This window comes from Bos taurus, chromosome 19 (genome assembly GCF_002263795.3).
Source record: "Bos taurus isolate L1 Dominette 01449 registration number 42190680 breed Hereford chromosome 19, ARS-UCD2.0, whole genome shotgun sequence".
In the NCBI taxonomy this organism is placed as follows: Eukaryota; Metazoa; Chordata; class Mammalia; order Artiodactyla; family Bovidae; genus Bos; species Bos taurus.
In genome coordinates this window covers 8557196-8573520 of record NC_037346.1, presented here as the reverse complement: position 1 = coordinate 8573520, position 16325 = coordinate 8557196, and the positions used below count along the sequence as shown (strand labels likewise).

The window sequence follows — 16325 nt, the reverse complement described above, 5'->3', positions numbered from 1 at the left end:
TAAAAAGAATACTTATTTTTAAATTTAATTTATTTGACTGCTCTGGGTTCTAGTTGCCGCGTGCAAACTCTTAGCAGCAGCACGTGGGATCTAGTTATTGAACCCGGGCCCCTTGCCTTGGGAGCTCAGAGTCTTAGCCACTGGACCGCCAGGGAAGGCCCAAGGAGGTTTTAAAGCAGGACCTGGGAACCTTCCTCAGGCTTTCTACTCTACCTTCTGTGCCCCCGATGGGCAGAATGGCTTAGAGCTGCCGGGCTGACAGTGAGAAAATCCAGTGTTCTCTAACTGGCAGGGAGCAGCTGAGATGCCCCATGACAGGGGCCAGAAGGACAGGGGTGCCATGTGAGGTGGGCGCCCACCTGGCCCCCAGGGCCTGGGAGGGGACGTCCCGCTTGGCTCTGACTGCTTGACTGTGGCAGTGGGTGGGGTCTTCTCTGCTTAGCCCTCCAGGCTCATTTTCCGTGTCTCCTCCCCTTGAGAGCATGGCCATAGGAGAGCCTGAAATGGTTCCTTCTGGCCGTTGGCCTTTGCTGGCTTCACTACTATGCCGGCTACCAAGTCCTAAGCAGCAACCCCTGCGTCGTGGTCCTCCTGAGGGAGACCATTTGGTGTCTAGGCCTCGGTGGTAATCATGACCAAACAGCCAAGAGACGTGTTGATCATGAGGTCAGTTGAGGGACTGTTGGGTCAGTGACCTCTCAGCCGATGTGTCTGCCCGGAGGTGCGAGTGGGACCGGTAAAAGCTGGCTCTTCCTGGGAGGCAGCCCTCGCTGTTGGTAGCCTGAAAACGGGTTGGTTGGAGAGAGGAGCGCCCTGAGACCATTGGGATTGGGAGCCAGACACGCTGGGACCCCTACCTGGAGCAGGCAAGGCAGGACCTCAGCACAGCTTTTACCCTCTGACAACACACTCCAAGGGCCCTGGAGGCCTTCTGTGTGCTGGACTTGGCTTTTAGGACCTCAGCTGATGAACAGAGTTCTCAGCCATCCTGGGGAGGGGAGGGTCGGCGGGTGGCTGGCCAGTGGGTCAGCGTCAGCCAGGCTAACATAGGCCACACCCATGTTTGAATACTGTATGGCATTTGGGCTTCATTTGGCAAATGTGAGTGGGAGATGGACAGAAGGAAGCTTCTGCTATGGGATTTATCCACCTAATTCAACCGGTTCAAAGGTGAGCCTTGGTTGGCACCTCTGGGCTGTGGCTGTTCAGCCTGAAAGAGATTGTGTTTGCAGGGTCTCTGGGCCTGCCACAAAGAAGAACTACATTAATGGTGGGAATCAGTATTTTATTTGTCAATTATTATTAATAATATGCTGCTTCCGGGGTAATCATTTGACACTGTGTTCTGCTGCAAAGAAGAATTCAGGAAAAAAAAAAAGTATTCTTAGGAGAAAGTGTAATTAGAAATTTTATAATTTCTTTTTTAGCTGAGAAAGGATCTCCCACATCTCATGAAGACTAGAGTTCAGTTTTTGCCTGTTGGACTCTCACGGGGTTTTGAGTAATTCATTGTCAAGAAGTCGGGGGCTACCTGGAATATAAAAGGCCAGCTGAAGCAGAGCTTCCCCGGGGAAGGAGGAGGAGATGCCTGGGCCTCCCTTCTTCTCTCCTCCTGGGCCAGCCACCGTGCAATGTGATGTCTGACGTGTGCACATTCATGGAGGGTACAAATGCTGACCCGGAGTTACAGGGTCAGCAATGTTGACCTTCACTCTCCCTCCTTAACTGCCCAGCCTACCAAGCTGACTCCTGCCCAGGCCAGTCCTGACCACCAAGGACTCCCTCCCTCCCCCGTCACCACTTGGCTGTTTAATTAAACACAGGCCAGTAAGTCTGACCAAAGCATTCCACTAAAGCAAGACGAGAGAAAAAGGAGAAAAATCACAGGAGGGGAGAAGACTGTTTTGTTTTTCAAGCAATAAAAAGAAGCAGCAGTGATACAGATTAAGTTTCAAATTCTTATCCAGAAGTTTCTAAGGGTCTGGTATCAGGGAGTCTCAGGTTAGCTCCTAAACTGGAACAGTCGTCAGGATCTTCTGGAGGGCTTGTTTAAACACAGACTGCTGGGCCCCACCTCCCAGGGAGTCTGAGTCAGAAGGTCTAGGTGTGGCCTGAGAATCTGCATTTCTAACTAGTGCCCAAGGATGCTCATTTCTGCCCATCTGAAGACCACACTTTGAGAACCATGGATGAGCTAGCTTGGTGGAAAGCGTCAGAATGATTTGGGAGCTCTTGTTAAAAACACCAATTTCTAGGCCCTTTGTAACAGTCATAATGTGTTTGGCTGCAGTTCGTAGAATACCAAACAACAGTTGTTTGAGCAAGAAAAACATTTAATAACATACCAATTAGACTGGAGTCAGGTACTCAAAGTCAGGTACTGACTTTGGAGTCAGATACAAAACTCAAATTTGAGTCTGGCGATGTGATTCAATGATGTTACAAGAAATGGAAGCTCCTCTTATGTAATTGCTCTTCCATAGCTGAATTTTCATCCTTAGGTTTCAGCAATCCTCATGATTGCTGAATGGCTGCCACAGTTCCAGACATCATGTCCTCATACAGCTTTGACAAAGGCAGACGGGGCAGCTGTCTCCCCCAGTCCCTGTTTGTGTCTTTTAGATGTCTCTTTCTTTTACAACTCATTGGTGTACAGTGGGTCACAGGTCTACCTGAAATAAAGCATTTCTAACAGGAAGTGGAACAGGCCCCTTACCTGGGGCTGGTGGCTGGTGGTGGCTTACCTTCCTGGAGCATGTTACTGCCTGAGCAAAAGGAAAAAAAGAATGTTATTGGGCAGAGACTAACAGTACCTGCCCCAGCTAGGGTGACTTGTCACAGATTTCCTGGGATCATCCTGTTTCAAAACCAAAGTCTCACATTTCAGAGCAAATCAAGAGAATTGGTCACCCTCCTTGAAAGCTCCAGTTTCCAAGAACTTCTGAATTAGAATCTCTTGAGGGTGAAATTCAGACTTCAAAAATGATTTTTAGCACTCTCCCAGGATAATTATTATATTTGCCAAAGTTTGAGAGTCACTGTTTCCTATGAAACCCAAATGGGGGACTCAAGGTTGACATAATTCCCAGGTAATCTCCAAGCAGGAGTAGATCCGGATGAACAGATGTGGGTGTGGCTTGAGACTGGGAACCTTTACAGGAGCAGACTGAACCTCGAGCCAGGGGCCTGGGATCTTCACATTCCACTCCCAGTGCACTCCTGTTCCCACAAGAAGGGACCATCTCACTTAGAGGCCACTGCTCTGTGTGGACTTGAACCCTGCCACCACTTTTGGGCTGGACTGGCTAGGCTGTGCCCACGTGTGAATCCCAAGTTCATAGGACACAAATGGCATGTTAGCCTTCTTCTGTCCTGGGCGTCTGGCACCAGGGCTCATTTTAAATTGTCTGATAAATGTGTATTGAATACCTGGATGAACAAATGAATTAATGAATGGGGAGACTGCACTCTTGAATCCTAAACTTTGGCCCCTAGACCAGAAAAGACAACCCTTCAGACAGCCCAGTGCCCGGAGCCTAGAGAGCTCCTCACCGCAACACCGAGTGGTCAGGACCCCAGGTGGGTGTGAGAGTGGGGCCAGACTCTTCTGGGTGACAGCTCCCCACCTCGCTGGGCCAGGCTGCCACGGGAAGCAGTGTGTGTCCCCACCACGCAGGGCGCTGGCACCTTTCCGGTGGTTTGAGCTCATTACTCATCATTAGGAGTCCTGGTGTCTGGAGTTTTCCAGGTGATCAAAGCTTCTCTGTCTGGAGCAGGCGGGCAGGCCCTGGTGTCTGTCACCAGTAATCCCCTGGCCTCGCCAGGCAGACGGTTAAGTAACCCAGGAAGGAGGGGATTAGGTTTTTTAAGCTCACATAATTCAGCCTGACACCCCAACAGGGAGGCAGTGGTTCTGTGCGCTGCGGGAGCGTCCCTGGTTGGAGGGTGCGGTGGGGGGAGGGCAGCCGTCGCAAGTTGATTTGAAGAGTGGGCTCCCTCCCTGCCTGTTCCGCTGGGGACGGCTGAGTGCAGGAGGAGGAGGAGCAGCTGCCCACCTCCTGCAGCCTGGTCTGCTCACCTGAGACTTGCCTCCAGACGGCACCCCTGCACCTGCCCCCAGAAAGGAGCTCCCACTGGGGCTAATGGGGGTCCCGGTCTCTGACTGGACTCAGGGTCCCACATGCCTCTCCAAACCCGTCCACACTCCCCAGTCTATGTCATTGTACAGAAAACAGTGCCTCAGGCCTGAACCCCGGAGTCAGGCTGCAGCCACCATATTTGTGCAGATTCTGACATTTTGGTAAATATCACAAATTCCTTCAGCAATGGGGGTGGGGGTGGGGAGAAGGGCATGCTTAAAATAATAGCATTTTCAGACTTTAAAAACAGGTTGGGATTCAAAATTTGGGGCCTCTGATTTTTTCCGATTTGATCTTTGTGCAGGAAAAAAAAGTTTCACTCACCCCTGCCCTAAATAGCACACACCATGCTTCCTGTCAACACCGAAGGCAGTGTGAACAGACCCGAGGAGCTCATTAGTCTGAGGAATGGAAACGGGCTTTGCTAAAGAGTTTATCTAAATGTCCGGGTCCCAGCTTCAAGTAAGTCCTTTAAGAAGATGAATGCTGAGGACAGGGATACACTATTCCAACCGGGGTGATGCTCTTGGGGTTGCCGTCTTGGCCCCGACAACTCTGTAACGTTCTCTTTCTGGTACGTGTTCCGCTCCAGCTAAATTCTGAGCACGGCGGAGAGGTGGATGGTTCAAGGCAGACAGCACGACTCCCGGTCTGCCTTGTAGGGCCCGCCTGGCGCGGTGCTAGCCTCCGGGGCTGGAGGGGGGCCAGCCCCACCCTCGGGACCCGCCGGTGCTGCTGTGTCTTCAGGTCCACGCCCACCAGGATGTTTTACATATTTTAATTAAAGTGCCGCCCCGGGCTGGCAGGGCCTCTGACGGCTGGCTCTAGTCCGAGCAGCAGGACGGCATTGGCGTGAGACGCGGAGTCCGGCTCGAGCTCCGGGTTTGGCTCCCACCCCTGGGGGCGGCGCCCCTCGGGTTCCAAGAGGGGAGGCGAACTCAGCAGGCAGTGGGCAGGTGGCCGGCGCACCCAGGGGTGGCCAGGGCAAGGCTCAGGGATGGAGGGAGAGTCTGGGGAGGAAAGCGCCGGGGACAGTTATCACGGACCAGCTGGCTGGTGGGCTGTGGCGGGCCGATTCTTGCACACAGCCCCGTGGACACACTTCTTATCAGTATCAAATTATGACAAATGGCAACGGGTAAAAGTTGCTGGGTGGCAGCTGCCGCCTCTCAGAGAGGAGCAGGTATTTTTAGCACTGCGCCTTGGGGCTCTGGCTCTGGGTTAATTAATCATGGTGAGCAGCACCGAGTCTGGTTCCTGATCTTGGTCCCACCCCCTGTCCCAGCCTTGTCCCCATTGCCCGGACTGAAATACCAGCTGCAAGGTAGCAGTCGTGCACAGCCAGAGGAGCCCTTGACAGCCTCCCAGGGCCCTGGGGACACCTTCCCGTGTCTGCCCATGGCTGGGGCCCTGTACCTCCCAGCAGGACTGTGCCCGAGCCCAGCGTCACCCACCCCTGGAAACCCTAACACATGCTGCTCTGGAGCCCCTGCCACACCAGTCACATCTGATCCTCAGGGCTGGGGCCTGCATCTCGCAGGGTTGATACCCTGCTTTGTCCTCCCGTTTTTCTGAGACGCTGCAGAAATAGACCAGGAGCAGGGAAACCCTACAGACACTGGCCCAGGGAGGCCTTGCCAGGAGATGTCAGAGTCCCTTCCTCTTGACACTGTGAAGGGGACCGATAGATTTGCCCCCTCTTACTTTCCGGAGTTTATGTAAAGAAGTTCTGAAGCAAGCAAAGGTCTGTATTGTAAAGCTTCTAGGAGAAGAGCACTCAGAGCGTGTCACACTGAGTCGGCCCTGCTGAGGGCTCCCCAAAGGTTCAGGGGCTCCCGGGCCTGGGGTCTTCTGCTGACAGAGCAAGCATTTGCTCCTGACCTCCGCCGAGGCTCACGTGGAAACACAGGCCTCCCCACCAGCTCTGTGTGCAGAGAGATGAACTGAGACCTCATGAAAAAGCGCCAGGGACGTTGAACAACGGCTGTCCTTTCTTAACCGTTACTACTTTTCTTTCACAGCACTGGTTATGACTTCTACCATTCCCTGTGGGAGACAAAGAGGCAGGGCATCAAAGTCAGAGAGAGAGACAGACAAACAGAAAAACACTCAAGCCAGAAGACAGACACATATTTCCTGTCACTGAGTCAAGAAACATTTATTGAGAACCTGCTGTGTGCCTGCACAGACCTGCACACACACCCCCTAATCAATGCACCAGGAGACCACAGGCTGTTACATCATCTCCCCAGGCCCCCATCTGGGTCTTGTTGTTGTTGTTTTCAGTCGCTTGACTCTGTGACCCCACGTACAGCAGCATGCCAGGCTTCCCTATTCTTCACCATCTCCTGGAGCTTGCTCAAACGCCTGTCCATTGAGTCGGTGTTGCCATCCAGCCATCTCGTCCTCTGTTGTCCCCTTCTCCTTCCGCCTTCAATCTTTCCCAGCATCAGGATCTTTTCCAACAAGTCAACTCCTCGCATCAGGTGGCCAAAGTACTTCAGCTTCAGCATCAGTCCTTCCAATGAATTCTTAGGGTTGATTTCCTTTAGGATGGACTGGTTTGATCTCCTTGCAGTCCAAGGGACTCTCAAGAGTCTTCTCCAGCTGGCGATCAAACCAGTCCATCCTAAAGGAAATCAACCCTGAATATTCATTGGGAGAACTGATGCTGAAGCTAAAGCTCCAGTATTTTGGCCACCTGATGCAAAGAGCAGACTCATTAGAAAACACCCTTATGCTGGGAAAGATAGAAGGCGGGAGGAGAAGAGGGTGACAGAGGGTGAGATGGTTGGATGGCATCACTGACTCACTGGACATGAGTTTGGGTAAACTCCAGGAGTTGGTGATGGACAGGGAGGCCTGGCCTGCTGCAGTCCATGGGGTCACAGAGTCAAAGAGCGACTGAACAACAACCAGCACCACAGTTTGAAGGCATCAGTTCTTCAGTGCTCAGCCTTTTTTATTGTCCAGCTTTCACATATATACATGACTACTGGAAAACCATAGCTTTGACTATACAGACCTTTGTAGACAAAGTAATGTCTCTGCTTTTCAGTAATGTCTCTGGGTCTTCAGTTCAGTTCAGTTCAGTCACTCAGTCGTGTCCGACTCTTTGCGACCCCATGAATCGCAGCTTGCCAGGCCTCCCTGTCCATCACCAACTCCTGGAGTTCACTGAGACTCACGTCCATCGAGTCAGTGATGCCATCCAGCCATCTCATCCTCTGTCGTCCCCTTCTCCTCCTGCCCCCAATCCCTCCCAGCATCAGAGTCTTTTCCAATGAGTCAACTCTTCGCATGAGGTGGCCAAAGCACTGGAGTTTCAGCTTTAGCATCATTCCTTCCAGAGAAATCCCAGGGCTGATCTCCCTTAGAATTAGGTAGCAAATAAGAGAGGTGCTGTTTCCGCTCAGGCCAGTAGGTGTCATCATGTCAGAGGGAAAACGAGGGGAGCTGCAGGACCTCTCTGAGCAAAACTCCTGTTCATCCCGTTTCTGAGCGCCATTACGTGCAGCTGCACCAGCAGGGTACACAGGGTGAGAAACGTACAGCCTCTGTCCTCCTGGGATTTACTGCGCCATCAGGGACCTGGAGGGACAAGGTCACAGAATGAGGGGGGGAGTCTGTACAGGCTGGGAAAGTTGAAGGGAAGGACCGTGTGGATCTTAGCGCAGCAGAGACTTCACATTACATCAGAGGGAATAGGTTCAGAGAGGAGGGCGGAGAATAGGCGGGGGAGAGCAATTCCAGACTCCAGATCGCCTGGCTCCTAGAGCAGGGCTTTTTCTTCTATACATTGTGTATCAATAACTGGTGCTGCCCATCTTGAGACTCAAAATCCCACCTTAGTTTAGCCATGAAACTCCCTACAAAATGCCGTCTCCGATACCTACTGCCGTCTCTCGATGGATCCATCTTCCTCCTGGAGAAGGCCCATGCCCTCCTCACAGGTCCTGTGGTACAGGAGTTGTCTCACTCACACACACTCATGAAGGATCCCTGCACGCATCTCTTTCAAGAGACATCATGCTGGTAGCTTGAACCAGTCTCGTCAGCAACAGCTATAAATTAGAGGTTTTTGTTTTGTTTTTTTTCCTCCCAGAGAGCATCCCCCCGCCCACTCACCTGCACACCACTGAATTAGTATCCCCACTTTATAGATGAGGAAACTGAGGCCCAGGGAGATGAGTCAACACACAAAGATGTGCAGCTTACTGTGGGTGGTGGAGCTGAGACCCCCAACCCAGGGGGTATGATGCTGGAGCATGCAGAGATGGTAGCACCAAAAGGGCTCAGAGTCCCCTGGACGTGGAGGGGTGCGGGTTTCTCAAGCAGGCACTGATGAGGGGGCTGCCCTGGGCTAGTCTCATCAACCTGATGGCAGCACTGGAACAGGAACCATTTTGGGTGAAATGATCTTAGTCCAGCTTTGGGTGGGTTGAATTTGAAGCAGGCTGTTGGAAAGAAGGACAGGCCAGATGAGAAGTCTGGGCAAGAGACTGAGGTCTGCAAGACGGAGGGCTCTTCTTGACCAAACCAGTTTCCTTTCTTACAGTTGACAGGTCAGAAGTGGGAGGTTCACCCGTCTATGTGTTTTTCCTCATCTCTGTCTGCATTCAGGCAGGATCTGGCAGGGTAGGGAGAGAGGGACCATGCACCCTGGCTCCCACGCATTCCCTGGTCCACATGCACAGTGAGTGCACAAAAGGGACTTGCTGAATGAGAGAGTGAGTGACCAATTTTATCCTGAATCAGCTCTGCTGAGGACCACCCATCAAAACCTGAGTATACCTCTAAGATTATCGAGAATTCTGACATCATTATAGGAGTATGGATTTGGAATCAGAAATTATTATTCTAGAGATTATCATATTAAAGTGAGGTAAATCAGAGGACAGGTATCATATGACATCACTTCTATATGGAATTTAAGGACTTCCCTCAGATGGTAAAGAATCTACCTGCAATGCAGGAGACTCAGATTTGATCCCTGGGTTGGGAAGACCCCCTGGAGAAGGAAATGGCAACCCACACCAGTGTTCTTGCCTAGAGAATTCTATGGACAGAGGAGCCTGGTGGGCCAGAGCTCATGAGGTCACAAAGAGTAGGACACCACTGAGCGACTAACACACACACACACACGTGGAATCTTAAAAAGGATACAAATGACCTTGTTTACAGAACAGTAAGGAAAGTTATGACCAACCTAGACATCATATTGAAAAGCAGAGACATTACTTTGCCAACAAAGGTCCATCTAGTCAAGGCTATAGTTTTTCCAGTGGTCATGTATGGATGTGAGAGTTGGACTGTGAAGAAAGCTGAGCACTGAAGAATTGATGCTTTTGAACTGTGGTGTTGAAGAAGACTACTGAGAGTCTCTTGGACTGCAAGGAGATCCAACCAGTCCATTCTGAAGGAGATCAGTCCTGGGTGTTCTTTGGAAGGAATGATGCTAAAGCTGAAACTCCAGTACTTTGGCCACCTCATGCGAAGAGTTGACTCATTGGAAAAGACTCTGATGCTGGGAGGGATTGGGGGCAGGAGGAGAAGGGGATGACAGAGGATGAGATGGCTGGTTGGCATCACTGACTCGATGGATGTGAGTTTGAGTGAACTCCGGAGATGGTGATGGACAGGGAGGCCTGCTGTTGCTGCTGCTGCTAAGTTGCTTCAGTCGTGTCCGACTCTGTGTGACCCCATAGACGGCAGCCCACCAGGCTCCCCTGTCCCTGGGATTCTCCAGGCAAGAACACTGGATTGGGTTGCCATTTCCTTCTCCAGTCCATGAAAGTGAAAGTGAAAGTGAAGTCGCTCAGTCCTGTCCGACTCTTCGAGACCCCATGGACTGCAGCCCACCAGGCTCCTCCATCCATGGGATTTTCCAGGCAAGAGTACTGGAGTGGGGTGCCATCGCCTTCTCCGAGGCCTGGCGTGCTGCAATTTATGGGTTCGCAAAGAGTTGGACACGACTGAGTGACTGAACTGAACTGAATAGAATCACAGACATAGAAAACAAACTTATGGTTGGCACAGGCGATGGTGGGAAGAGAGGAGATAAATTAAGAGCTTGGGATTTACACATATACACTATAATATATAAAATAGGAAAACAATAAGGACCTACTGTACAGCACAAGGAACCATATTCAAGATCTCATAATAACCTATTATAATGGAAAATAATCTGAAAAAAATATGTATAGCTGAATTACTTTGCTGCACATCTGAAACTAACATAATATAAAATAATCTTACTTCAATTAAAACATTACTTTTTTTTTTTTTTAGCATTTTAGGGCTAGAAGTGAGATTAAGTATCATCTCTTACAATGTCCTTGCTTCACTAGTGAAGCCCAGAGACCCTTATGAGACCACCCAGGTCCCTTGCTGTGTAGGAGACTACCCTGCCTGGCCTTCCTCCAGTCAGCTTACTTTACTGCCCCGGGCCTCCTTGTGTCCCAGGACAAGACAAGGAGAGATGGAGCTCCAGTTCCGGAAGGGCAATGAGTTGATAAGAATCCATATCTCCGGGGGCACAACTAAATACTTCTTGGGTAGATGAGCAAAGTCCAGGATAACCAAGCCAGGAAGCTACAATATGCAAATGCGTGGATTGCGGCGTTCCCTCTGATTGGCTAGAGGGGCCCTGATGTCACAATAGGTGGGGTTTCTCCATTCCAAAGGATTGTGTCTCCTGCCAAAAAAAATAAATAAATAAAAACAAAAAAATTCACTGACCTGGTTAGACCCTAGCTCCCTCTCTTTGTCCAGACGGAGGCGGCACTATGGAGCCCCTCTATCAGTCCGGTTCCATTCTTATGAAGGTGAACACCTTACAAGGAAAGAAGATGGTGGAGAGCGGCCTCCAGTCTGGGGACTTCTCGCTGCCCCCGTCGTGGTCCTCCAGCCTCCTGCCGCTGGCCGACCTAGAGATCCTGCAGCAGAAGGTGGCCGGGATGCAGCGAGAGCTGGAGGACTTCAAGAAGGAGGCGCTCAGAGCCATCCGCTACCTGGAAGACGCCTTCTGCGAGATGAACGGGGCCCTGGTGCAGCAGGAGGAGCAGGCGGCCCGCGTGAAGCAGCGGCTGCGGGAGGAGGAGGATCGGGGCGTCGTGCGGAACAAGGTCCTCACCTTCCTGCTGCCCCGGGAGAAGCAGCTCCGGGAGCACTGCAAGCGGCTGGAGTTCCTGCTTCTGGGCCGGGGCCGCGACCCCCCTAGCATCCCTGGGAAGATCCAGGCCAAATGAGGCTCCTCCGCGACGAGCCGCCGAGCAGCCCAGTGGAAGATGCGTTTAGCTAGAAGGACACATCCCGAGTCCTGGTCCGTTTGCTCCCCTCCCCCACCCCCTCTCTCCGCGGCTTTCCTTCTGCCTAAATAACACCTTGCTGAGAGGCGAAAAGACCCGTTATGTTCTTTCGGTGAAGCTCTGTCTAACCAGCAGCACCCAAGAAAGAGGCGCCCCAACCCTAAGTCGTTGGAAGACACCTGTAACTTCCCCCCTTTAACGGCTTTCCTCTTTGTAATGGTACTATTGCTCAAATGTGTAACATGTTTTTTTTTTAACCTTCTTAAACTGATTGTGTCGAACAGATGTAACTTCTTTTAATGACTGCAGGTTCCACGGCTTGTTACTTCATGCATGGTCTGCCGAGAGGGGCGATCGTCCGCCGGAGCACTAAGCGGCCTCAGGTTACTCCTGTGGTCCTCATCCTCGCCTAGCCAGCTTTCCAGCCTGCTTTCACGGTCGGCCGTCCCGTGTCCCTTTGCCGCCTTTGCCCACCTCTGCTTCCTCTCCGTTTGGTCTGCAGCTGGGCCTGAGGGATCCACAAAGGGAATTAGGCTCCAGTAAGCTGGAGTCTTCCCTGGGGCTTTCCTGGTGGCTCAGAGGGTAAAGCATTTGCCTGCAATGCAGGAGACCTGGGTTAGATCCCTGGGTCAGGGAGGTCCCCTGGAGAAGGAAATATCAACCCACTCCAGTACTCTTGCCTGGAAAATCCCATGGACAGAGAAGCCTGGTAGACTACAGTCCATGGGATTGCAAAGAGTCAGACACAACTGAGCAATTGCTTACTTGCCTAAGCTGGAGTCAGATGAGCTTAGCACGGGGATGAGGCCACACCTAGAAGGTGGGGCCATAGAGCCCTGAAGCTGATTTTCACATCTGACCCATGCAGCTGGAGTTGCTATGAAGCCCCACTGTTCATCAGGTGATGTACCCTGATACACAGTATCCCACTTACTCTAATAGCTGTGGTAGTGCTAGTTGCTCAGTCGTGTCTGATGCTTTGCGACCCCATGGACTGTAGCCCACTGAACTCCTCTGTCTGTGGGATTCTCCAGGCAAGAATACTGGAAAAGTGAAGTCGCTCAGTCGTGTCCGACTCTTTGCGACCCCATGGACTGTAGCCTATCATGCTCCTCAGTTCATGGAATTTTTCAGGCAAGAGTACTGGAGTGGGTTGCCATTTCCTTCTCCACGGGATCTTTCCGACCCAGGGATTGAACCTAGGTCTCCCGCATTGTGGGCAGACACTTTACGGTCTGAGCCACTACGGAATTGCTATTTCCTTCTCTAGAGGGTCTTCCTGACCCAGGGGCTGAATCTGGGTGTCTCACATTGTAGGCAGATTCTTTCCCATCTGAGCTACAGGGAAGTACGTACTCCTGTAGGCCCCGTTAGAAGCAAGTGCTGTTGTCTTAATTGTGGAGGGTGGGAAGCTGACCCCAGGAAGGTAAGTCCTTCCCCCAAGAGCTCTGGCCTTGAAAGTTCAAGGTCATCTGAGCTCATCTGCTGTCCTGCTGCCCCCCCGGGAATCGGATCAGGCTGTCATGGACCTGTTCTTCTGGAGGGCTGAGATTGTCATGTCGGTCTATTGGGTGCTCCTTGGCTGTTACTGTGACTTTTATATTCAATAAGGCTTTCTGTTTCATCCAGTCCTATTTTCTCTCTGGTCCCCCAAAACTCGGCCATGTGGAGGGATTCTCCCCTAAAGAGCAGAGGGAGTGCCTGACGGCCAGGTCAGCCCTTGAGCAGAGTGGGCCTGTCCTCCCAGCTCGAAACCTGCAGCTTGGGCCGTGTCCACTGACAGCCCAGCTCAGTTCCCGCCTCCCTCCTTTCTTCCATAGAATCTCTCCAAACAAGGTTTGAAGATCTGCAGCACCCAGGCTGGTCTTCAGGAAAGGACCCCAGGCCTGATCCATTCTTCATGGTGACATCATCTATCAACCATGTACCCTGAAGGGCTTCAACCCTGTACTAACTTTAGTTTCTACTTTGGGAGGTGTCCCTGAAGTGGTAACAATAATGTTAAAACCAGTAAGATTACTGCCTGTACTGCTAATTTATAGTTACCAAGAATATGATGTAGTCAGGGCGCCAGGCTTGTCCCTCTGAAGGCGGGTATTAGTATAACCTTCACCTTAGGATTTTGAGAAAACTGAAGCTCAGAGAGGCTCAGTAACTTGCCCAGGGTCACACAGCTGATAATTGGTAGAGTTAAAGTTTGAACTGAGGAATGTCTAATGCCAGAGGCTGTGCTTCTCACCACTTTGTCTTATTTTTGAAGGCTAAATGCTTCTTGAATGGATAAAATATGAGTGTACTGAAATTGGTGAGGCGAGAAAGATTGAAAGCTTTTGGCAGTGGAGTGTGGGGGGGTTCCTGTGCCCTTCAGCCTTGTAGGGGATGCAGGTGTGTGCGTGTGTGTGTTTACAAATGTATTTGAGAAGGATAACTTGACTGGACAACCATAAGAAGAAAGTTAAACAATCAGCTGCTCTGTGCAGAGGAAAGTGGATCTAATGTAACTCCTGTGGAAAAGGGTCTGAGGCTTCTGTACGTTCAGCTTGTAATCAGCCTGCTCAGAAATGACGGTGATCACGGGAATCCTAAGACATGGCAAGGTGCTGCCCATGACTGGTGCCCGCCTGACCACACCCGGGAGGGTCTGTGCTTAGTTCTGGCCCATTTTTCCAGAGGGTCTTAGACAGCCTGGAGTGCCCCCTCTCGAGATCCTGAGGAGTGGGTGTGACCGAAGGACCTGGGGACCTTGGCTGACAAGGTTCGCGGGGACACATGGTCACACCCTTCCAAACACAGGAAGGCCTGACTGTATCTGGGGCTTGAGGGGCTATGAAATGTCACCTCTCTGTCTCTGCCTCCATTAGGAACCAGTTGACGGGTAGACCCAGGAGCCAAGCAAATGGAGATCACCTTTATTGTTGATAAAGCTGTTCAAGAAGGCGGTTTACATATGTGAAATAGATCACCAGTCCAGGTTCGATGCATGAGACAGGGTGATCAGGGCCAGTGCACTGGGACGACCCTGAGGGACGGGTGGGAGAGGGACTCAAGGATGGGGGACATATGTACACCCATGGCTGATTCATGTCAAGGTATGGCAAAAACCACTACAATACTGTAAAGTAATTAGCCTCCAATTAAAATAAATTAATCAATTTTTTTTTAAAAGAAGGCAGTTTAGACCCTGTGAGCCAGGTGAGCTGGCTGAGACCTTAGCCCTGAACCTGACACAGTCTCCAGGCACAGGTGTATGCAGCCGTGGACATCTTCCTACTTCCATAAACTGGACAGTGTGGCTTCTCTATGGAGGAATGACTCAAGAGAGGAAGGGGAGAGCTGTGCAGGGGCTGACCTTTCTCCCAAATCCTCCAACTCAGAACGTTACTTCGTGATCCTGGGAGAGGTGTGGGTGGAGGGAAGACAGCCAAGAACACTGCTGGTGGGGAGCCCCCTCCGTAGCAAAAGAGGAGTGGGAAATACGAGTGCCCGTCCTAACAGCAAAAGCGTTAGCCTGAAGCCATATAGTTCCATAGGCTGGCACTAGCGGATATCCACAGCAAGGGACTTCCCTCGTGGTCCCGTGGCTAAGACTCTGCACTCCCAGTGCAGGGGGACTGGGTCCCATCCCCGGTCAGGGAATTAGATCCCACATGCTATAATGAGGACTGAAGATCCCCTGTGCTGCAACCAAGACCAGAAAGAAATAAATCTATATTAAAAATATAATAACATCGAGTGCTTCCTATGTGTCCATGCAGTTAAGAGCTGACCCAGCAGGTATGAGATGTTCAAACCTTGCATATTTCAAAGCGCGATCTGGCCCCCTGATTGGTTCCTGGGAGATAACCTCTAAGCCCTTGTAATACTCTGCCTGATAAAAGTGTCTTTGTTTATCTGGGCCCTTAGGTCACACCAGATCATTTATGCTAACAATATGATTTATGTTGGGGACCCTGGGCCAAGCTGTATCAGTCTGACCTCTGAAGAGGCTAGAAACTAAGTAACTAAGGTAAGCCATGGAGGAGTTCTCCATGCCTAGAAATAAACACCCAGAAAAACCCTGGACCACGAGACTCAGGTGAGCTTCCCTGGTTGACAGGACTTCATACCTGTCATCACACATCACTGCTTCGGAAGTTAACCACTGTCTGTACAACTCCACAGGAAGAGGACAACTGGAAGCTTGTGCCTGATCTCTTCTGGACTCCCCCCCTGTGCTCCTTTGACCTTTGCTGATCTTAATCTGCATCCTTTAGGTCTAATAAACCATGCTGCTGCTACTGCTGCTGCTGAGTTGCTTCAGTCGTGTCCGACTCTGTGACACCATGGACTGTAGCCTGCCAGGCTCCTCTGTCCGTGGGATTCTCCATATAAGAGTACTGGAGTGGACTGCCATGCCCTCCTCCAGGGGATCTTCCCAGCCTGGGTCTCCTGCATTGCAGGAAGATTCCTCACCGCTGAGCCAGCAGGGAAGCCTGTAATAAACCACAGTTGTGTGCAAAACAGCTTTTCTTAGCCTGTGAGCAGTTCTAGTGATTCACCGAACCTTAGGACAGTCTTGGGAACCTATGCTGCCGTGTCAGATGCGCTTGACACTTCATCCATATTATCCTCACAGTAACCTTGTGAGCTAGGTTCTCTTATCCCTGTGACAGATGAAGAAACGGAGGCATGGAGAGGTGAAGTGACTTGCCTAGGAGGACCAGCAAGATGTAGCATTCCCTCTCCTGACTACCACCCTCCGCCAAAGGGCAAGAGATTGGAGGAAGGACTGGGAGGTCCTGTGGGGGTGGCCCCATAGTCTTCTGGTTCTAAGGAGGTGATTCATCCTGGAGTAATGAGCAGGAGGAGGTGCTGGAGGAAGAGACAAGAAGTT

General features: G+C 51.3%; 1 protein-coding gene and 1 long non-coding RNA gene across 3 annotated transcripts; one reads left to right on the top strand and one right to left on the bottom strand.

Moving 5' to 3' along the window:
* Positions 1 to 5852: 5852 nt before the first annotated feature.
* LOC112442596 (uncharacterized) lies at positions 5853 to 10737 on the bottom strand. 2 transcript variants are annotated; one of them, XR_003030761.2, is made up of 4 exons: positions 10578 to 10737; positions 8358 to 8596; positions 8036 to 8203; positions 5853 to 6185 (listed from the first exon to the last, which is right to left on the bottom strand). It is a non-coding gene; the product is annotated as an uncharacterized lncRNA (long non-coding RNA). The 2 variants fall into 2 exon arrangements; XR_009491629.1 differs by lacking the exon at positions 8036 to 8203.
* Positions 10738 to 10859: 122 nt separating this feature from the next.
* Positions 10860 to 15734, top strand: CCDC182 (coiled-coil domain containing 182). The gene has a single exon (XM_059878383.1). The coding sequence runs from the start codon at positions 10931 to 10933 to the stop codon at positions 11390 to 11392; it is 462 nt and encodes a 153-aa protein (XP_059734366.1). The 5' UTR covers positions 10860 to 10930; the 3' UTR covers positions 11393 to 15734.
* Positions 15735 to 16325: the final 591 nt, after the last annotated feature.